The 24486-nt window shown below is 33.1% G+C and overlaps 1 protein-coding gene across 1 annotated transcript in view; it reads left to right on the forward strand.

Moving 5' to 3' along the window:
- Positions 1 to 24486, forward strand: part of LOC142350741 (uncharacterized) — a 104991-nt gene that overhangs the window by 57676 nt on the left and 22829 nt on the right. The window contains exon 2 of the mRNA XM_075402693.1: positions 13244 to 13465. Within this exon, the coding sequence (XP_075258808.1) occupies positions 13244 to 13465 (222 nt within the window). The remainder of the gene's footprint in view (positions 1 to 13243; positions 13466 to 24486) is intronic.

Consider the following 24486-nt stretch of genomic DNA (forward strand, 5'->3'; position numbering starts at 1 on the left):
GCCTAACTTTCCTAGAAAAAAAGTTCGTTTTCAATCGGAAATTTTGACTTATTTGCGTATTCTATTTTCAAAAATTTAGAAGTTTCAGCGGGTCAAGGAGTTGTTCACAGTGAACAAAAATGATATCCAGGACTACCATTATCATTTAAGTTGTTATGCAAAAAGAATGGTCCGCCTAACTTTCCTAGAAAAAAAGTTCGTTTTCAATCGGAAATATTGACTTAATCGATTATTCTATTTTCAAAAATATAGAAATTTCAGCGGGTCAAGGAACTGTTCAAAGTGAACCAAATTGATATCCCAGACTACCATTACTATTTAAGTTGTTGTGCAAAGAGAATGGTCCGCCTAACTTTCCTAGAAAAAAGTTCGTTTTTCAATCGGAAATATTGACTTAATCGCTTATTCTATTTTCAAAAATGTAGAAATTTCAGCGGGTCAAGGAATTGTTCAAAGTGAACCAAATTGATATCCCAGACTCCCATTACTATTTAGTTTGTTATGCAAAAAGAATGGTCCGCCTAACTTTCCTAGAAAAAAGTTAGTTTTTCATACGGAAAGTTGCAATTATTTCGTTTAAATTGCAATTAAAGAATTTTAAAAATAGGTCTATTTCGTCGGGTCAAGGAGTTGTCCAAATTAAACCAAACTTGGTATGGAGCATCCCGTGTATATATAGAGTCTGAGACAAAAAGATTTTTTGCTATAGCTTGCCTAGAAAAAAGTTAGTTTTTCATACGGAAAGTTGCAATTATTTCAAATAAATAATTTTAAAAATAGGTCTTTCCTATCGGATCAAGGAGATGTTCAAAGTGAACCAAATTGATATCTCAGACTACCAGTATTATTTAGGTTGTAATGCAAAAAGAATGGTCCGCCTAACTTTCCTAGAAAAAAAGTTAGTTTTTCATACGGAAAGTTGCAATTATTTCGTTTAAATTGCAATTAATGAATTTTAAAAATAGGTCTATTTCGTCGGGTCAAGGAGTTGTCCAAATCGAACTAAACATGGTATGGAGTATCCCATGTATATATATAAAATCTGAAACAAAAAAAATTTTTGCTATAGCTTGCCTAGGAAAAAAGTTAGTTTTTCATACGGAAATTTGCTATTATTTCAAATAAATAATTTTAAAAATATGTCTTTTTTATCGGATCAAGGAGATGTTCAAAGTGTACCAAATTGATATCCTAGACTACCAGTATTATTTAGGTTGTAATGCAAAAAGAATGGTCCGCCTAACTTTCCTAGAAAAAAAGTTCTTTTTTCAATCGGAAATATTGACTTATTCGCTTATTCTATTTTCAAAAATATAGAAATTTTAGCGGGTCAAGGAGTTGTCCAAATTAAACCAAACTTGGTATGGAGCATCCCGTGTATATATAGAGTCTGAGACAAAAAGATTTTTTGCTATAGCTTGCCTAGAAAAAAGTTAGTTTTTCATACGGAAAGTTGCAATTATTTCAAATAAATAATTTTAAAAATAGGTCTTTCCTATCGGATCAAGGAGATGTTCAAAGTGAACCAAATTGATATCTCAGACTACCAGTATTATTTAGATTGTAATGCAAAAAGAATGGTCCGCCTAACTTTCCTAGAAAAAAAGTTAGTTTTTCATACGGAAAGTTGCAATTATTTCGTTTAAATTGCAATTAATGAATTTTAAAAATAGGTCTATTTCGTCGGGTCAAGGAGTTGTACAAAGGAAACCAAACTTGGTATGGAGCATCCCGTGTATATATAGAGTCTGAGACAAAAAGATTTTTTGCTATAGCTTGCCTAGAAAAAAGTTAGTTTTTCATACGGAAAGTTGCAATTATTTCAAATAAATAATTTTAAAAATAGGTCTTTCCTATCGGATCAAGGAGATGTTCAAAGTGAACCAAATTGATATCTCAGACTACCAGTATTTTTTAGGTTGTAATGCAAAAAGAATGGTCCGCCTAACTTTCCTAGAAAAAAGTTCGTTTTTCAATCGGAAATATTGACTTATTCGCTTATTCTATTTTCAAAAATGTAGAAATTTCAGCGGGTCAAGGAATTGTCCAAAGTGAACCAAATTGATTTCCCAGACTACCCTTACTGTTTAGGTTGTTATGCAAAAAGAATGGTCCGCCTAACTTTCCTAGAAAAAAAGTTCGTTTTCAATCGGAAATTTTGACTTATTTGCGTATTCTATTTTCAAAAATTTAGAAGTTTCAGCGGGTCAAGGAGTTGTTCACAGTGAACAAAAATGATATCCAGGACTACCATTATCATTTAAGTTGTTATGCAAAAAGAATGGTCCGCCTAACTTTCCTAGAAAAAAAGTTCGTTTTCAATCGGAAATATTGACTTAATCGATTATTCTATTTTCAAAAATATAGAAATTTCAGCGGGTCAAGGAACTGTTCAAAGTGAACCAAATTGATATCCCAGACTACCATTACTATTTAAGTTGTTGTGCAAAGAGAATGGTCCGCCTAACTTTCCTAGAAAAAAGTTCGTTTTTCAATCGGAAATATTGACTTAATCGCTTATTCTATTTTCAAAAATGTAGAAATTTCAGCGGGTCAAGGAATTGTTCAAAGTGAACCAAATTGATATCCCAGACTCCCATTACTATTTAGTTTGTTATGCAAAAAGAATGGTCCGCCTAACTTTCCTAGAAAAAAGTTAGTTTTTCATACGGAAAGTTGCAATTATTTCGTTTAAATTGCAATTAAAGAATTTTAAAAATAGGTCTATTTCGTCGGGTCAAGGAGTTGTCCAAATTAAACCAAACTTGGTATGGAGCATCCCGTGTATATATAGAGTCTGAGACAAAAAGATTTTTTGCTATAGCTTGCCTAGAAAAAAGTTAGTTTTTCATACGGAAAGTTGCAATTATTTCAAATAAATAATTTTAAAAACAGGTCTTTCCTATCGGATCAAGGAGATGTTCAAAGTGAACCAAATTGATATCTCAGACTACCAGTATTATTTAGGTTGTAATGCAAAAAGAATGGTCCGCCTAACTTTCCTAGAAAAAAAGTTAGTTTTTCATACGGAAAGTTGCAATTATTTCGTTTAAATTGCAATTAATGAATTTTAAAAATAGGTCTATTTCGTCGGGTCAAGGAGTTGTCCAAATCGAACTAAACATGGTATGGAGTATCCCATGTATATATATAAAATCTGAAACAAAAAAAATTTTTGCTATAGCTTGCCTAGGAAAAAAGTTAGTTTTTCATACGGAAATTTGCTATTATTTCAAATAAATAATTTTAAAAATATGTCTTTTTTATCGGATCAAGGAGATGTTCAAAGTGTACCAAATTGATATCCTAGACTACCAGTATTATTTAGGTTGTAATGCAAAAAGAATGGTCCGCCTAACTTTCCTAGAAAAAAAGTTCTTTTTTCAATCGGAAATATTGACTTATTCGCTTATTCTATTTTCAAAAATATAGAAATTTTAGCGGGTCAAGGAGTTGTCCAAATTAAACCAAACTTGGTATGGAGCATCCCGTGTATATATAGAGTCTGAGACAAAAAGATTTTTTGCTATAGCTTGCCTAGAAAAAAGTTAGTTTTTCATACGGAAAGTTGCAATTATTTCAAATAAATAATTTTAAAAATAGGTCTTTCCTATCGGATCAAGGAGATGTTCAAAGTGAACCAAATTGATATCTCAGACTACCAGTATTATTTAGATTGTAATGCAAAAAGAATGGTCCGCCTAACTTTCCTAGAAAAAAAGTTAGTTTTTCATACGGAAAGTTGCAATTATTTCGTTTAAATTGCAATTAATGAATTTTAAAAATAGGTCTATTTCGTCGGGTCAAGGAGTTGTACAAATGAAACCAAACTTGGTATGGAGCATCCCGTGTATATATAGAGTCTGAGACAAAAAGATTTTTTGCTATAGCTTGCCTAGAAAAAAGTTAGTTTTTCATACGGAAAGTTGCAATTATTTCAAATAAATAATTTTAAAAATAGGTCTTTCCTATCGGATCAAGGAGATGTTCAAAGTGAACCAAATTGATATCTCAGACTACCAGTATTTTTTAGGTTGTAATGCAAAAAGAATGGTCCGCTTAACTTTCCTAGAAAAAAGTTCTTTTTTCAATCGGTAATATTGACTTATTCGCTTATTCTATTCTCAAAAATATAGAAATTTTAGCGGGTCAGGGAGTTGTTCAAAGTGAACCAAATTGATATCCCAGACTAACATTACTATTTAAGTTGTTATGCAAAAAGAATGGTCCGCCTAACTTTCCTAGAAAAAAAGTTAGTTTTTCATACGGAAAGTTGCAATTATTTCGTTTAAATTGCAATTATTGAATTTTAATAATAGGTCTATTTCGTCGGGTCAAGGAGTTGTCCAAATCGAACTAAACTTGGTATGGAGTATCCCATTTATATATATAAAATCTGAAACAAAAATATTTGTTGCTATTGTTTGCCTAGGAAAAAAGTTAGTTTTTCATACGGAAATTTGCTATTATTTCAAATAAATAATTTTAAAAATATGTTTTTTTATCGGATCAAGGAGATGTTCAAAGTGAACCAAATTGATATCCCAGGCTACCAGTATTATTTAGGTTGTAATGCAAAAAGAATGGTCCGCCTAACTTTCCTAGAAAAAAAGTTCGTTTTCAATCGGAAATATTGACTTAATCGCGTATTCTATTTTCAAAAATATAGAATTTTCAGCGGGTCAAGGAATTGTTCGAAGTGAACCAAATTGATATCCCAGACAACCATTACTATTTAAGTTGTTATGCAAAGAGAATGGTCCGCCTAATTTTCCTAGAAAAAAAGTTCGTTTTTCAATCGGAAATATTGACTTAATCGCTTATTCTATTTTCAAAAAGGTAGAAATTTCAGCGGGTCAAGGAATTGTTCAAAGTGAACCAAACTGATATCCCAGACTACCATTACTATTTAGGTTGTTATGTAAAAAGAATGGTCCGCCTAACTTTCCTAGAAAAAAAGTTCGTTTTCAATCGGAAATTTTGACTTATTTGCTTATTCTATTTTCAAAAATATAGATGTTTCAGCGGGTCAAGGAGTTGTTCACAGTGAACCAAATTGATATCCAGGACTACCATTATCATTTAAGTTGTTATGCAAAAAGAATGGTCCGCCTAACTTTCCTAGAAAAAAAGTTCGTTTTCAATCGGAAATATTGACTTAATCGCTTATTCTATTTTCAAAAATATAGAAATTTCAGCGGGTCAAGGAATTGTTCAAAGTGAACCAAATTGATATCCCAGACTCCCATTACTTTTTAGGTTGTTATGCAAAAAGAATGGTCCGCCTAACTTTCCTAGAAAAAAAGTTCGTTTTTCAATCGGAAATATTGACTTAATCGCTTATTCTATTTTCAAAAATGTAGACAGTTCAGCGGGTGAAGGAATTGTTCAAAGTGAACCAAATTGATATCCCAGACTACCATTACTATTTAGGTTGTTATGCAAAAAGAATGGTCCGCCTAACTTTCCTAGAAAAAAAGTTCGTTTTTCAATCGGAAATATTGACTTAATCGCTTATTCTATTTTCAAAAATGTAGACATTTCAGCGGGTCAAGGAATTGTTCAAAGTGAACCAAATTGATATCCCAGACTACCATTACTATTTAGGTTGTTATGCAAAAAGAATGGTCCGCCTAACTTTCCTAGAAAAAAAGTTCTTTTTTCAATCGGAAATATTGACTTATTCGCCTGTTCTATTTTCAAAAAAATATAGAAATTTCAGCGGGTCAGGGAGTTGTTCAAAGTGAACCAAATTGATATCCCAGACTACCATTACTATTTAGGTTGTTACGCAAAAAGAATGGTCCGCCTAACTTTCCTAGAAAAAAAGTTCGTTTTTCAATCGGAAATATTGACTTAATCGCTTATTCTATTTTCAAAAATGTAGACATTTCAGCGGGTGAAGGAATTGTTCAAAGTGAACCAAATTGATATCCCAGACTACCATTACTATTTAGGTTGTTATGCAAAAAGAATGGTCCGCCTAACTTTCCTAGAAAAAAAGTTCGTTTTTCAATCGGAAATATTGACTTAATCGCTTATTCTATTTTCAAAAATGTAGACATTTCAGCGGGTCAAGGAATTGTTCAAAGTGAACCAAATTGATATCCCAGACTACCATTACTATTTAGGTTGTTATGCAAAAAGAATGGTCCGCCTAACTTTCCTAGAAAAAAAGTTCGTTTTCAATCGGAAATTTTGACTTATTTGCTTATTCTATTTTCAAAAATATAGAAGTTTCAGCGGGTCAAGGAGTTGTTCACAGTGAACCAAATTGATATCCAGGACTACCATTATCATTTAATTTGTTATGCAAAAAGAATGGTCCGCCTAACTTTCCTAGAAAAAAAGTTCGTTTTAAATCGGAAATTTTGACTTATTTGCTTATTCTATTTTCAAACATATAGAAGTTTCAGCGGGTCAAGGAGTTGTTCACAGTGAAACAAATTGATATCCAGGACTACCATTATCATTTAAGTTGTTATGCAAAAAGAATGGTCCGCCTAACTTTCCTAGAAAAAAAGTTCGTTTTCAATCGGAAATATTGACTTAATCGCTTATTCTATTTTTCCAAAATATAGAAATTTCAGCGGGTCAAGGAATTGTTCAAAGTGAACCAAATTGATATCCCAGACTCCCATTACTATTTAGGTTATTATGCAAAAAGAATGGTCCGCCTAACTTTCCTGGAAAAAAAGTTCGTTTTTCAATCGGAAATATTGACTTATTCGCTTATTCTATTTTCAAAAATGTAGAAATTTCAGCGCGTCAAGGAATTGTTCAAAGTGAACCAAATTGATATCCCAGACTACCATTACTATTTAGGTTGTTATGCAAAAAGAATGGTCCGCCTAACTTTCCTAGAAAAAAGTTCGTTTTCAATCGGAAATTTTGACTTATTTGCTTAATCTATTTTCAAAAATATAGAAGTTTCAGCGGGTCAAGGAGTTGTTCACAGTGAACCAAATTGATACCCAGGACTACCATTATCATTTAAGTTGTTATGCAAAAAGAATGGTCCGCCTATTTTTCCTAGAAAAAAAGTTCGTTTTCAATCGGAAATATTGACTTAATCGCTTATTCTATTTTCAAAAATATAGAAATTTCAGCGGGTCAAGGAATTGTTCAAAGTGAACCAAATTGATATCCCAGACTCCCATTACTATATAGGTTGTTATGCAAAAAGAATGGTCCGCCTAACTTTCCTAGAAAAAAAGTTCCTTTTCAATCCGAAATTTTGACTTATTTGCTTATTCTATTTTCAAAAATATAGAAGTTTCAGCGGGTCAAGGAGTTGTTCACAGTGAACCAAATTGATATCCAGGACTACCATTATCATTTAAGTTGTTATGCAAAAAGAATGGTCCACCTAACTTTCCTAGAAAAAAAGTTCGTTTTTCAATCGGAAATATTGACTTATTCGCTTATTCTATTTTCAAAAATGTAGAAATTTCAGCGCGTCAAGGAATTGTTCAAAGTGAACCAAATTGATATCCCAGACTACCATTACTATTTAGGTTGTTATGCAAAAAGAATGGTCCGCCTAACTTTCCTAGAAAAAAAGTTCGTTTTCAATCGGAAATTTTGACTTATTGGCTTATTCTATTTTCAAAAATATAGAAGTTTCAGCGGGTCAAGGAGTTGTTCACAGTGAACCAAATTGATACCCAGGACTACCATTATCATTTAAGTTGTTATGCAAAAAGAATGGTCCGCCTATTTTTCCTAGAAAAAAGTTCGTTTTCAATCGGAAATATTGACTTAATCGCTTATTCTATTTTCAAAAATATAGAAATTTCAGCGGGTCAAGGAATTGTTCAAAGTGAACCAAATTGATATCCCAGACTCCCATTACTATTTAGGTTGTTATGCAAAAAGAATGGTCCGCCTAACTTTCCTAGAAAAAAAGTTCGTTTTCAATCGGAAATTTTGACTTATTTGCTTATTCTATTTTCAAAAATATAGAAGTTTCAGCGGGTCAAGGAGTTGTTCACAGTGAACCAAATTGATATCCAGGACTACCATTATCATTTAAGTTGTTATGCAAAAAGAATGGTCCACCTAACTTTCCTAGAAAAAAAGTTCTTTTTTCAATCGGAAATATTGACTTATTCGCTTATTCTATTTTCAAAAATATAGAAATTTCAGCGGGTCAAGGAGTTGTTCACAGTGAACCAAATTGATATCCAGGACTACCATTACTATTTAGGTTGTTATGCAAAAAGAATGGTCCGCCTAACTTTCCTAGAAAAAAAGTTCGTTTTCAATCGGAAATATTGACTTAATCGCTTATTCTATTTTCAAAAATATAGAAATTTCAGCGGGTCAAGGAATTGTTCAAAGTGAACCAAATTGATATCCCAGACTCCCATTACTTTTTAGGTTGTTATGCAAAAAGAATGGTCCGCCTAACTTTCCTAGAAAAAAAGTTCTTTTTTCAATCGGAAATATTGACTTATTCGCTTATTCTATTTTCAAAAATATAGAAATTTTAGCGGGTCAGGGAGTTGTTCAAAGTGAACCAAATTGATATCCCAGACTAACATTACTATTTAAGTTGTTATGCAAAAAGAATGCTCCACCTAACTTTCCTAGAAAAAAATTTAGTTTTTCATACGGAAAGTTGCAATTATTTCGTTTAAATTGCAATTATTGAATTTTAAAAGTAGGTCTATTTCGTCGGGTCAAGGAGTTGTCCAAATCGAACTAAACATGGTATGGAGTATCCCATGTATATATATAAAATCTGAAACAAAAAAAATTTTTGCTATAGCTTGCCTAGGAAAAAAGTTAGTTTTTCATACGGACATTTGCTATTATTTCAAATAAATAATTTTAAAAACATGTCTTTTTTATCGGATCAAGGAGATGTTCAAAGTGTACCAAATTGATATCCTAGACTACCAGTATTATTTAGGTTGTAATGCAAAAAGAATGGTCCGCCTAACTTTCCTAGAAAAAAAGTTCTTTTTTCAATCGGAAATATTGACTTATTGGCTTATTCTATTTTCAAAAATATAGAAATTTTAGCGGGTCAGGGAGTTGTTCAAAGTGAACCAAATTGATATCCCAGACTAACATTACTATTTAAGTTGTTATGCAAAAAGAATGGTCCGCCTAACTTTCCTAGAAAAAAAGTTAGTTTTTCATACGGAAAGTTGCAATTATTTCGTTTAAATTGCAATTATTGAATTTTAAAAGTAGATCTATTTCGTCGGGTCAAGGAGTTGTCCAAATCGAACTAAACATGGTATGGAGTATCCCATGTATATATATAAAATCTGAAACAAAAAAAATTTTGCTATAGCTTGCCTAGGAAAAAAAGTTAGTTTTTCATACGGAAATTTGCTATTATTTCAACTAAATAATTTTAAAAATATGTCTTTTTTATCGGATCAAGGAGATCTTCAAAGTGTACCAAATTGATATCCTAGACTACCGGTATTATTTAGGTTGTAATGCAAAAAGAATGGTCCGCCTAACTTTCCTAGAAAAAAAGTTCTTTTTTCAACCGGAAATATTGACTTATTCGCTTATTCTATTTTCAAAAATATAGAAATTTTAGCGGGTCTGGGAGTTGTTCAAAGTGAACCAAATTGATATCCCAGACTAACATTACTATTTAAGTTGTTATGCAAAAAGAATGGTTTGCCTAACTTTCCTAGAAAAAAAGTTAGTTTTTCATACGGAAAGTTACAATTATTTCGTTTAAATTGCAATTATTGAATTTTAAAAATAGGTATATTTCGTCGGGTCAAGGAGTTGTCCAAATCGAACTAAACTTGGTATGGAGTACCCCATGTATATATATAAAATCTGAAACAAAAAAATTTTTTGCTATAGCTTGCCTAGGAAAAAAGTTAGTTTTTCATACGGAAATTTGCTATTATTTCAAATAAATAATTTTAAAAATATGTCTTTTTTGTCGGATCAAGGAGATGTTCAAAGTGAACCAAATTGATATCCCAGACTACCAGTATTGTTTAGATTGTAGTGCAAAAAGAATGGTCCGCCTAACTTTCCTAGGAAAAAAGTTCGTTTTCAATCGGAAATATTGACTTAATCGCTTATTCTATTTTAAAAAATATTGAAATTTCAGAGGGTCAAGGAATTGTTCAAAGTGAACCAAATTGATATCCCAGACTACCATTACTATTTAAATTGTTATGCAAAGAGAATGGTCCGCCTAATTTTCCTAGAAAAAAAGTTCGTTTTTCAATCGGAAATATTGACTTAATCGCTTATTCTATTTTCAAAAATGTAGAAATTTCAGCGGGTCGAGAAATTGTTCAAAGTGAACCAAATTGATATCCCAGACTACCATTACTATTTAGGTTGTTATGCAAAAAGAATGGTCCGCCTAACTTTACTAGAAAAAAAGTTCGTTTTTCAATCGGAAATATTGACTTATTCGCTTGTTCTATTTTCAAAAATATAAAAATTTCAGCGGGTCAGGGAGTTGTTCAAAGTGAACCAAATTGATATCCCAGACTACCATTCTTATTTAGGTTGTTATGCAAAAAGAATGGTCCGCCTAACTTTCCTAGAAAATAAAGTTAGTTTTTCATACGGAAAGTTGCAATTATTTCGTTTAAATTGCAATTATTGAATTTTAAAAATAGGTCTATTTCGTCGGGCAAGAAGTTGTCCAAATCGAACTAAACTTGGTATGGAGTATCCCATGTATATATATATATATATATATAATCTGAAACAAAAAATTTTTTGCTATTGCTTGCCTAGGAAAAAAGTTAGTTTTTCATACGGAAATTTGCTTTTATTTCAGATAAATAAGTTTAAAAATATGTCTTTTTTGTCGGATCAAGGAGATGTTCAAAGTGAACCAAATTGATATCCCAGACTACCAGTCTTATTTAGGTTGTAATGCAAAAAGAATGGTCCGCCTATCTTTCCTAGATAAAAGTTCGTTTTTCAATCGGAAAATTTGACTCATTTGCTTATTCCATTTTCAAAAATATAGAAATTTCAGCGGGTCAAGGAGTTGTTCACAGTGAACCAAACTGATATCCAGGACTACCATTATCATTTAAGTTGTTATGCAAAAAGAATGGTCCGCCTAACTTTCCTAGAAAAAAGTTCGTTTTTCAATCAGAAATTTTGACTTAATCGCTTATTCTATTTTCAAAAATATAGAAACTTCATCGAGTCAAGGAGTTGTTCAAAGTGAACCAAATTGATATCCCAGACTACCAGTACTATTTAAGTTGTAATGCTAAAAGTATGGTCCGCCTAACTTTCCTAGAAAAAAGTTCGTTTTCAATCGGAAATATTGATTTAATCGCTTATTCTATTTTCAAAAATATAGAAATTTCAGCGGGTCAAGGAATTGTTCAAAGTGAACCAAACTGATATCCCAGACTACCATTACTATTTAGGTTGTTATGCAAAAAGAATGGTCCGCCTAACTTTCCTAGAAAAAAAGTTCGTTTTTCAATCGGAAATATTGACTTATTCGCTTGTTCTATTTTCAAAAATATAGAAATTTCAGCGGGTCAGGGGGTTGTTCAAAGTGAACCAAATTGATATCCCAGACTACCATTATTATTTAGGTTGTTATGCAAAAAGAATGGTCCGCCTAACTTTCCTAGAAAAAAAGTTAGTTTTTCATACGGAAAGTTGCAATTATTTCGTTTAAATTGCAATTATTGAATTTTAAAAATAGGTCTATTTTGTCGGGCAAATTGTCCAAATCGAACCAAACTTGGTATGGAGTATCATCTATATATATATATATATATAGAGTCTGAAACAAAAAGATTTTTTGCTATAGTTTGCCTAGGAAAAAAGTTAGTTTTTCATACGGAAGTTTGCTATTATTTCAAATAAATAATTTTAAAAATAGGTCTTTTTGATTGGGTCATAGAGTTGTTCAAGTTGAACCAAATTTGGTATGGGTTATCCCCTGTGTATATAGAGTCTACAACAAAAAGAATTTTTGCTATAGATTGTCTAGGAAAAAAGTTAGTTTTTCGTACGTAAATTTCCGACTAATTCGAATAATTGTTATATTGTTTATATAATTGTTTATATAATTGTTTTATTTATTGTTTGCCTTTATTTTGTTTTGGAGATATAGTTTAGACCTGGTTTTTTGGCCAGTGCTTTGCTCAAAAATCTCCTATAGTTGAATGTTCATAACTCCGCCGTAGCCGGTCCCCAGCCCGGTTGAGATAAGGAGGAGGGAAACACACCCAAATCATAATGGAAAAATCTCATGAGTTGTTTTTTTTAAATCAAATTGAGATATTTCCGACACTACTGTAGCTAAATTTGTATACTCATTTAGTGCATCTGATCAGACTACCGCGTGCTTTCGAGACGGTTTAAGGGCCGAGGATTTTGCCCAAAAATAACGGGGAAAAGAGTGTAAAGAGTGTAAAAATAATATTTTTACACCGTTAGTGCCCCCCTTATTAAGGGTTTAATAACGGGGAAGAGAGTGTAAAGAGTGTAAAAATAATATTTTTACACCGTTAGTGCCCCCCTTTTTAAGGATGGAATTACATATTAAAGTGTAATTTACGGGTGTAAATGATAGAAAAAGAGTGTAAAAAAGAGTGTAACAATAAGTTTTAACGGTGTAATAAAAAGTGTAACAATAAGTTTTAACGGTGTAATAAAGAGTGTAAAAATAAGTTTTAACGGTGTAATAAAGAGTGTAAAAATAAGTTTCAACAGTGTAATCAAAAGAGTGTAAAAATAAGGTATTCCACTCTTTTTCCACCGTTAAATCTTAAAATTACACCGCTAAAATTACACTCTTACAGGTAATTAGACCCTTAATAAGGGGGGCACTAACGGTGTAAAAATATTATTTTTACACTCTTTACACTCTTTTCCCCGTTATTTTTGGGCAAAATCCTCGATTTAACGACCCGGAATGACACCACCCCCCCCCCCAGGACGACGTTTTGTCGGTCATATTTCTATCACCTCGCCCCGGGTAACATGTGCATTAACCGTAATTCAAGATGCCTGCAAAATTTTTGGAACCAGTTCGAAGCCTTTGGGTTGATGTCATTTCCAGCAGCCGTAATAGTTGGAGATTAAGTTCAGCATCACTATTTTGACACGAACCAAGGTCGAGTTATCGCTTAAGTCGAGCTTAAACCTTTTCATGAGGTGTTTGGGTCGAGAATGAACTTTTCACGTCACTTAATGGTCGAGTATGGTATTTTTCATAATTTGAGGTCTAAACGTGGGTTCCTTCTCTTTTTATTAGAGTGGGTCGGTGAAGTGAAGCTCTATCAGAGTAGGAACTCAACAGACGTCAAAGATGTGAAAAACTTCACAACTGTCGGATATCTGGCCGCAGTATCATTCATTTTTGGAGCACTCGCAGGAGGCGCATTGCTTTTGATGTTGATTTTAACAATTACAGAGTGTTGCAGTCATTCAAGCGGAGCTGGATGTATCATGTGTATCTTATGGGCTTCATTCATGGGTAAGAAAAAGCAGAATTTTGTAATTTTCTCTTCTCATAAAGATCAAAATGTTCATATCTTTGCTTTTTTTGTAGAACATTGCCTATTGGGTCTTAGTGGGTGAGAATTTACGGACAATTAAAAAGTACTGGATTCAAGCCAGCTTCTCTTACGTTTAAGTCTCCAGTTCGCTATGCTTTACAACCACCCTTCTGTGCTCCAAATTGGGCGTCTCCTAAAACCCGATCTCTCGTACTTTCCTGTTTTTCGAGGCTTCAAATCTGTAAACAAGTATACGTTGAACAAATTGACCCTCTTTCAAGCTACATCAAGTCTGTCACATAAACATTTTAGGTTGTTTTTAAGTTGTTTTCTGAATTTGAGGTCTCTTATCCAAAGTTGTCAGCATCAGTACCATAACATAATAATGAAAAACCAATCGAAGTTGGAATGAAACAACAGAAATATCATCTCAATGAAAATGCCAGAGTTTTCACCCAATATAACATTGCAATCAGTTCTTTGCATTACAAACCCACTCGTCTATCAAAGTGGGTCACTTTGGTTCGTTTTACCTATTCTATTCCACTAATTAAATCTATTTGACCTATTACATTTTGCAAACCGCATCTTAGCTCACGGAAAAAAAAACCTTAAAGTTTGTGTTGGTGACAAAGGAACGGTTAGTCTAATGGCGGATGATGAGGTCTGCAACACAAAACAGTTTTTGCCAAGACAGACTTGGTTTGCAGACCGGGGGTTCCAGACCGAACATACCCAAAATTAGGTTTTGGTCTGACCGAACAGACTATTCTCCTGACTAATGGCCAGAACGAACAGAACCTAGGTTAGACATCTGACAAGACCAAATAGACCGTTGTCCACACCATTGGGCACATTCAGCAGACCCTATACCAGACCAATACTGCTCATCCTAGTCCAGACCATTGGCCCGGCCAATTATAATAGTAGAAGAATCCAAAAAATATGATTTCTTTCGCTTTTTTGTTTAGAAACTTTTAGTCAAAGACCGGTCTTTTTAAACACCGGTGCTAAGTTCAGAAATTAATTCATTGAAGTAGTCTAATCATCTCGATACAGGTCTTGGTTGTAAATTATTGACCTCTATTTTGACAAACAGTCAGCGCCGCCCAGGCTGAGGTGCCAGACGGAAGCAAGTATGTCCAGACCGTCCCAGACGGAAGTTGCCTATGTCCAGACTTTCGTGCGTTAGCCAGACTTTCGTGCGTTTATGTCCAGACTTTCGTGCGTTCACCAGACTTTCGTGCGTTCATGTCCAGACTTTCGTGCGTTCACCAGACTTTCGTGCGTTCATGTCCAGACTTTCGTGCGTTCACCAGACTTTCGTGCGTTTATGTCCAGACTTTCGTGCGTTCACCAGACTTTCGTGCGTTCATGTCCAGACTTTCGTGCGTTCACCAGACTTTCGTGCGTTCATGTCCAGACTTTCGTGCGTTCACCAGACTTTCGTGCGTTCAACCGATTTTTGTGCGTTCATGTCCAGACTTTCGTGCGTTCATGTCCAGACTTTCGTGCGTTCACCCAATTTTCGTGCGTTCAACCAATTTTTGTGCGTTCATGTCCAGACTTTCGTGCGTTCATGTCCAGACTTTCGTGCGTTCACCCAATTTTCGTACGTTCAACCGATTTTTGTGCGTTCATGTCCAGACTTTCGTGCGTTCAACCAATTTTCGTGCGTTCAACCAATTTTTGTGCGTTCATGTCCAGACTTTCGTGCGTTCATGTCCAGACTTTCGTGCGTTCACCCAATTATCGTGCGTTCAACCAATTTTTGTGCGTTCAACCAACTTTCGTGCGTTCATGTCCAGACTCTCGTACGACAGTCTGATCATGAACGCACTAAAATTCGTGCGTTCATGTCCAGACTTTCGTGCGTTCATGTCCAGACTTTCGTGCGTTCGACAGAATTTCGTGCGTTCATGTTCAGACTTTCGTGCGTTCGTGTCCAGACTTTCGTGCGTTCGACAGACTTTCGTGCGTTCATGTTCAGACTTTCGTGCGTTTTTTGATGTTTCCAGACTATGTCATTTTGAACGCACGACGCCCCCCTCGTGCGTTCATCTTCGGTCTGGACATACTTGCTTCCGTCTGGGACCTCAACCTGGGCGCCTATATTTTTACATTTTCCGGTTCTTCTTCTGGCTGGACCATTTTCATTTTGCTTTGGTTACGGGTTTTGACCAGACTGAATAGACAGAAAAGCCGGACCAAAAAGACTACAAAATGTGTTCTGGCCAGACCGACGGAGCACAATGTGGGTGTTGACCAAAGCGAATACATCTAAAGTTGGATACTGGCCAGACTGAACATGTCAAAATGTTGGTATTGGCCAGACCGAACAGTCCAAAAATCCGAACAGTTGACCAAAAACTGTTTTGGGTTGTCGGCCTCATCCTGGGGGTATATTTTGTTAAAACACCCGAGTCGAGACGGTATTGGTAATCTTATAACACCCGACAAGATTCCTTTACGTTCATAAAGATTTCTTACTGAACAAGACACAGATACAATTCTTGATTATTCTTGATGGAAATTCTGGTTTATCCTTTTCAAGCAAAGACTAGAAAATTTCTTGAAAGCACTTTAAAAACCTCGGTAAGTCTTTAAAGTTTTTTTGTTTCTTTTCGTTAACTCATGAGTATTGCCATGTCTGAAAATGCACAGAATATTTATCTGAAAAAATTTGAGCTTGAGTTCCTATTGATTTTTTGACAACATAATCCTATCGTTTCATATTCACTTATCAATTGGCGACTCAAAAATTGCTGAGAACTTGCTTTTTTAGCGCCGTCCTTCATTATATTTTTTATTTGCAAAATGTTTCGTTGCTTTTCTTAAACATACCACTGAAACCGAATTAAGAGATTGTGTGTTTTTAATTAGAGAGTGAATATGTTAAATAAACTAAAAACTGCGCTTGACCAATTGAGATAGAACCCATGCGTGGATTAACAGAAAACGTATAGACTTTATCTCACAAAAAAAACAAAAACACCGATAATGGAAGCGTCAAATTACTCATAATCTGAGCTTCCATTTATAAATCAATTAGTGGCTTCCTCAATGGCAGAATTTGTCTGTCACAGGGAAAAAAAGTTTTAAAAATTCTTGGATTTTACCTTTTAAATGCTTGTCAAACACAAATATAACATTCATCTGCAAGTCGTGGTGGTGTTCGTCAAAGCTCCGTAAGGCAGAAATCTCAAATAGAGTCAAAAGTGTCAAGACTGATGATGAACGCATGAGGTTGTTTTTTGCGTTAAAAATTACATAGTGTGGAAACATCATAGAAAAACCAACTAAGTCTGTTGATATTACGAGAGGCTGAACATGAACGACCGACAGGCTGATCAAACCAGAAAAATCTGAACAGGATTGCTCTTAAATTTCTGGAAATGAACGCACAGAAATCTGATGAACGGATTAAAATTTTTAAACAAACGCCCCAACTTCTGAACATGAACGCTCGAAACAAAATTCCTACATTTTTAAGCAGAGTTTTGTGTGTTCATCGATGTCTAGATTTTGATGTACTCTCGAGACTTTCGTTTCTTCATGTGTAGGTTGACAAAACTTACCTTTGTGGCTTACAAATATCCATTTGAGATGAAGATCAGATATTCTGCAAAATCCATATATGTATACTCTTTCTTAGCAAGGTGAGGCACATAAACATATGAATACCAATAGGAACAACTCGTTTTTTGCAATGGCATGTAAGGTGTTTTCATTCTTTAAGGAAACCAACTCAAGAATTCTGCAATCAGTCTGAACTGATTGCATCATTATCGACAAAAATGAAACAAAACGACAGAAAACAGCAACCATGCGAAAAGCGTTTTGTTGTTTAATGGGCGATTATATTTTGTTCAATTAGATGTTTTTATTAGTTAAAGGATTTGCTCAAAGCAGACCAGAGAAGACTCACTGACGTATGTCGATCCTAAATTAGTATGTTTTTGATCCGGCTTGCATTGCAAAAAAAGTTGGCCCTTCTTTATTTCTGTTTCCTAATGAGAACTTTAAAACTTTGATAATAGCTTTATTTAATGGGTCATTGTGATGCTCAAATCCGACGAATTTGTTCGTAAAAGCTCTAAAATACGTGTAACGTACAAATCAAAAAGATTTTTTATCAAATGTGCCTAGTAAAAAATGTTAAGTTTTTTAATCCTTTTTAGTATATACAGCGAAAGTCGTTTTCTGGTTAAAGTGCTTTTAATCAAATCAAGGAGCTGTTGAAATATTTTGATTCTTGTTTGCGAGCGCTCAATTTTATTAACAGGCTGAATCTTCAAAAAATTTTTGGTAACGCTTGTCAAGAAAATAGGCAGCATAATGTAGTTTTTCATTGGTTTAAGGATTTGCTCAAACAGATATAAAGATGTTGGGTAAATCCCCCAATGAATTAGGATTTTAGATCCACAAAAAAGCGATCTACTTTGCTTGAGAGACAAATTAGTTGTTTCAATCTCCTTGTTGTTTAATAACAGAATATATGTTTTACAAGGCGGCTCGGTAATGTGCTATGGCACATAAGGTTCCGACCCCGCCCATACACAATTTTGGCATAATTGTCTACCAAATGAGGAACAGATAGAAAAACCCAAAAATTATTTTTTGCGAATCCCAAAAAAGCCCAAGTCTTTTTCAAAAAATTCTGTATGAACGATAAGATAAGCAAATAACGATAAGCAAATAACTCAGTGGAGTAAAAATTGATGCATTAGATTGCTGTAGTATGTTAATATTAAGAAAGCGAGTCAAGACGAACAGCAAAATCAAACAACAACAAACATTAATTACATCAAAAAATTTATGTCCCTCTTAAAAACTAAATTTAATAACAAAGTCAACATACCGTCAGATAAACCTAAAACTAAACAAAAATAACTTATAAATCACCAGAAAACATATGCGACCAGTCCATAAAAAGGTTTGGTAACAAATATACAAAAAAGAACAAAAACAGTAAAGTAAAAAAATTAACTTATTTTTTTGAAACAGTTAACTTCAAAGTAATGAATACCATTAGGAATCAATTAAGACAAAAAAGCGAAGTGCTAAAGTATGTAATACTTTTAATTTTTTTTTCGAAACAAAATTACATTCAATGTCACGAAAGGCATTAATTACAAAAAGAGCTATTTAAATAAAGTCGTTTATTCATGAAAAGGAATCCCTCGAGACCTGGAATTATCCAGAATATTTCTTGCGTTTACAAAAAGAACGTCAAATATGACAAAAATCAAATTAATTTATTTTTTTTTGTGAAAACCGGTGTCGAAGCCAGTAAGGTCATAACAAATTCTTTAAAAAAAAGATTTTGGGACACCAATACCTTTTATTCCCTTGACACCCGTAATGCCATATTTGACCCGTAATTAACTAACGAGATTAGGTAACAAAAAGAAACATAAAAAGAACGAAATTGCGAAGTTAAAAAGTTTTTTTTATAAAGTTTGGAAAACGATTGTTTTCAAAGTCGTGAAAGCCATCAGCTATCTACTAATATCAAAATATCTGTTCTCCTATTCTTCCATGAAAAACCAATGAAAGCTATCACTATACAGGAAATTTCATACGACCGTAACGACAAAGTATAAATGACAGATAGAGACAAAATTAAAAAATTCAATTGATTTCTTCAAGAAAGAGGCGTCGAGGCCGTTAAAACGATGATGTATATCTTTCAGGATTTTAATATGTTCAATTGGGCTTTACTCTGAATGCTAATAAGGTGACATGAGAACTGTCAATAATGTGATAATGTGACAAAATTAGAAAACGTGAAAAACTGGCAAATATCAAAACAAACAAAAATCTGAAATCTTGTAGTATCAAAGCCAGAAAACAATAACTTCAGGCTTAAAACTGCAACCGAGAATAACTGTTAAATCAGTAGAAAGAAGAAGCAGTCTTTCTTTGCTGAAACTAAGCTGTAAGTTGAACAAATTAAGAAAAAATAGAGGAAAAGTTAATTAAGCCATTATTTATTGAAAAGTCAATTATTTTAAAAAAGGAAACGACCGTAAACTTTCAATTGAAAAACTAAATGCATTAGCTCTGAGCTAATTAGCAAGCGAATTGGTTGGACCTATCACTCCTGAGCTTTGATATGATATGTTCTGTTCTTTATTATTAAAAAAAAGTCTTTTTTTTTTAAAAAAGACGGACTGTTTACAACCCGATTTTTTTTGGATTGTAACAGTCCAAGAATGGCCCAAAACTAGCCCTGCTAATACCTATTGTCCATTAGGAACAATTGATTTTTCGTATGTTGTAGATATAGATAATTTGTTAGTTGAAAACTAAAAATAAATTCTGCATTTTTGATAATCAACGAGTAAAGTTAGCAAAAAAACGGCAAAGTTTTAACTACAGTGCACTCTCAGCGGACTCTGAAGTAGAAATAGCCCCCTTCTCAGTCTACAAAGATTGTATGAGTGTTGTTTGGGGGTGTACTATTGGCAAATTTAATCAAAGTGGACTAAAGTAGGTTATTTCGTGCTGTTTTTGATGAAAAAGGCTAAATTTTGAAATGTTTATCAAGATTTTTTGACCAAAAAAATTAAATCAAAACAATCAACAATGCTTGTTTGTCTTCATAAATAAAATCAACGACACTATTCTTAAAAATTATAACAAATTTTAGCAAAATTGACGAAAATTTAGGCAAAAATTCCGGAAAATGTGAATAAAAACAACGTGAATTCACTCTTCTTTTCTCAGAAGTTTAAACCTCGATAACTCCCTGTAGAAAACGAAAATTAAAAAAATCTTTTTAATTCCATATTCTACGCCGGACGAGCTTTCTAATGATACCAGTCTCAACTCTCTACGATGAATATATCGAGCGGCGAAAATTCACGGAACAAAAAAAAACCCAATTGAGTATATAGTTCCTCCCCCTCAAGAGGGTCGGAACAATTAATAGTCTCTTTTTGTGTCAAGAAGTAGCACAATTACGCCCGAAATTTGAGCGGACAATCCCCAGTAGAGTCTAATTTGTTTCCAGTTTGTAAAGTCCGCTTTGTAGTCTCCAGTTTGTAGAATCATAGTCATTAAGAATTTTCATCCATTGAGCCTAAAAAAGCTAGTTTATCTTCCCTTTGTTGCTTAAGAAAATGATTAACTATTTAGGTGCTCTCAAACAAGATTTGTTGCAATTATATTAGTTCTCTGGTCTTTTTTATTTGCCTTTAAAACTATTGAATTTTTTTTTTGAAAAAACAACGCGCCAAGTAGTGGCTAAAACCAGAACAAATTTTGCATGCAAAAATTATGTCTTCAATAGTTTTGATTTAATTTTTTTTAACTTGCTTAGAGAAAAGAAGTAATCATGCTGCTTCTGGTGCGAATAGCCACATAAACCATTCAAATACAAGTTTTTACATCGAGTCAAGAAGTTGCTCAGAAAGAGTGAAACTTTCTAAGTTTTGATGTTGCTTGCCTAGAATTAATGTTTGTTTCATTCTTTTGAATTAATAGTTTTTTTATTCGTCTACATCTACATCGATGATTCTTGCTACCCGACTTCTTGGAACTGATTTTTTGCATAATTTACTTCACAAAAAAATTACTGCACTAAAACATCTAACTAGTGTCATACGTATATGTAATTATTCATGGGTATTGGAGTCTTGAGATTTTGATTTCGATTATGAATTTTGAAAAAGCTCCATAAGGGCTCTTTCATTATAGAGCTCATGCGGCTCAAAAAAACTGACAGTCCAAATCTAACAAAAAAACCTAGTGGTCTATTAAAAGACTGGTGGTCACTCTGTCTATCTTATTTCTTTAGTTGTTTCGATTCCATGGAATGCCAAAGCGTCTATTTCCCGGCAATCTAGCATATATGTTCTTTTATAACCGAATAAACGTTTCATATAAATAATGTAACTGAAGGGCCGAGAAACTGCTCAAAGAATGTCAAAATTATGTGATTAAGCTCCTCAATGTAAGTGAAGTCCAAATGATTAGGAATTTTTTATCAAGCTTGCATAATAAAAAAATTTATCTCTTTCAATGTCTTATACTGTAAAACTTGCGAACTTGCTTTTAAAAAAGTTTTTAAAGATTCAAGGAGCTGCAGATTTCAGTTCATTTGTCGTGTGGAAAATCCTCAATTTAGGAAGAGACTAGAGCAATTTTAAAAAATCGATAAATTGATTCTGGATAAAAGTTTACTCTTTTGTTCGTTTTATTGCTTAATGAGCGACAAAAAGTTTTAAATTAAAATTTCTATTTGGTCAAAGAATTTTTCACATAGAACCAATATTCTTGCGGAAGCTTTCATTTATTTATATATATATATATATATATATATATATATATATATATATATATATATATATATATGCAGAGTTACCGTCATCAGTAAATTTTTTAAAATAATGAGTTCTGATAAAGAGACAGAAACTTTGTTGTTTAATAAAGGATCTGACTCTTACTAAACATTTTTTCCAGTCTCAGACTCATGTGAAACAGATCGAATTTTGTGTGGAAGTATCACAGATTTTGTGAAGTCTAACTCAAAATGGTTTTTGATCTAGCTTCGATAGAAAATTGTTAGCTTTTTGCTTCTCTCTGTTGCTGATTAGCCAAAAAAGTTCTAAGAGATAATTTTAAATGTAATCGGTGTTGCTGCAATTAGTGTAACTTTTTGTATGAAAACTGCCCATAGATTTTGCAGTCTGAAACATTAAGAATAATGGTTCCAGCTTGCCTTGGAGGAAGTTAGCCTTTTCTATTTTTCTGGCGCCTTTTAGGCGAAAAAAAGTTCAAATGTAGTACTCTTGCCAGTTCGTTGTTTAAACCATGCCAACTTTTGTAAGCCAGCTTCACGCTGTGTTACTGTGTCCAAATTCTAGAATATCAAAGTGTTTGGTTTTTGCTGGTTGAAAAAGAAAAATTTGCACTTTTTGTAGTTTATTAGTAAGCAAGCACACGTCTTAAGAACGAGTGAAAATTATTGGCGGTTTTTAATCTCTAAATCCAGTCCAAATTTTTGTGGAAGCTCCGTAATGTAAGTAAAGTTTGAATCACGAAAAACATTCGACCTATACAAAAAAGAAAAAATTCTCATTTGTTTTTTTGTTTGAAAAACGAAAAAAACTTTTTAAAAAATGAATTGAATGAAGGAGTTCAAAACAAACCAAATTTTGCGTATGCAACCTTTCCGTTGGTCTTTGTGCTTATATTATCAATAATTTTGAAAACAGTTGGCCTATAGGGGTCAAATATTTTGTTGCTAAAACGCAAAGAAACCATTTAAAAGTAGATTTTCTTGGGATCAAAATTTTTCTCAAAGAAATTAAAGTTTTTGTGGAGTCTCAACTTTGTATATAGAATTCATGTCGTCACGGAACTCATTCTTGTTTTCGCGCTTGCTTTGTTTTCTTCTTTAAATTGTCAATAAATGCAAATTTATTGAATGGCAAATTTAAAAGCAAATTTTGAATGGCAAATTTATCTTACCAAGTCAACAAATTCTTCTATTCAGGTTTGTTTATTTTAGACGCTCCACAATGAATGTAGAACATAATTTATCAAGACTGTTCGATCCAATTTGCATAGGAAAAAATTTGAATCTTTCGTTATTCTTTACTATTGTTGCGTAAAAATTGAAAACAGGTTTTAGTTGTAGTGTTTTTTTGACTCAAGGAAATGTTGAAACTCAGCTTAAATGATTTTGCGATCATCTTCTTTTTTGTAGAGTCTAAACTGTCGTAAATACTTGCTGTCAAGAAATCTCCAAAAATTTGCTTTTTTTAATTTGTGTTTTTATTTTTGAGCAAATAAACGCTGCACAATATAAAATGTTTTATTAGGTCATTTAGCTGGTCCGAACAGATCAAAGTCTGCGTGGAAATTCTACAATATAGTTGGAATCTGAATCATTAGGATCTTTTTATCTAGCTTGCATAGGAAAAAGTCAGCTCTTTCACCCAACTTTTTTTCGCCTGCTAAACGATTTTCTTTTCAAATAGCTACTATATTGGGTCATTGGTATGTTCAAACAAAAAAAATTAATTGCGGCAATATGTACTGTAAAGGGCGTCAAAAATCATATATAACGTTCGTTGTAGGCATTCTCAAAAAGTTAGTTCTTTCCATCGTTGCTTTTAATAAAAAAAATAATAAAACTTTGTCTTGCTCATACGTAAAACAATCATTGCGTGGAGGCTGCCCAGCGAATACACGTTCTATAAAATAATATTTTTACGGGTTAGGGAGGTGCTTAAGCTGGGCTATATTGCGCAATGTGTTAATAAAGAAAAAAAATGTGTGTATACTTGTGAAATCTCATTAAGTTCTCGTTAAGTTCCGAAACTTCGTTGTTTAATAAAGGCTCTAACACTTACATAAAAATTATCCGGTCTCAGATTTGCTTAAATCAGAAATATGTTGCGTAGAAGCATTGTAGATTATTGAAGTGTAACTCAAAAAATTTTGATATAGCTCCGATAAGAAATTGTTAGCCTTTTTCTTCTCTCTGTTGCTAATCAGCCAAAATATCTAAAAGGTACTTTCTGCCACAAAGGAATGTTTTGTACTGTTTTTAGTTCATTTTTCGTGGAAAATCTTAAAATTAAGAAGAGACTAGAGCAATTTAAAATTATCGATCAAGAGATTTTAGATAAAAGTTTACTCTTTCGTTCCCTTTATTGCTTAATGAGCGACAAAAGTTTTTTAATTAAAACTTCTATTTAGACAGATAATTGTTCACATAGTACCAATATTCTTGCGGAAGCGTTCACACACACACTCACACACACACATAACGTTTAATGTAGCTATTCTAAAAAGTAAGATCTTTCCATAACGGTTCTATCACATAATATTTTTAAGGGTCAAGAAGTGGCTCAAACTGGGCCATAAGTTGGATTGATAGAAAAATTAACCAAAAATTTAAAAAATAAATAAATAGTATATATATATATATATATATATATTATATTGTATGAACATAATTATATGTATGAACATAATTATA

The sequence above is a fragment of the Convolutriloba macropyga genome, chromosome 12, assembly GCF_964194025.1.
Source record: "Convolutriloba macropyga chromosome 12, txConMacr16.3, whole genome shotgun sequence".
NCBI lineage: Eukaryota > Metazoa > Xenacoelomorpha > Acoela > Convolutidae > Convolutriloba > Convolutriloba macropyga.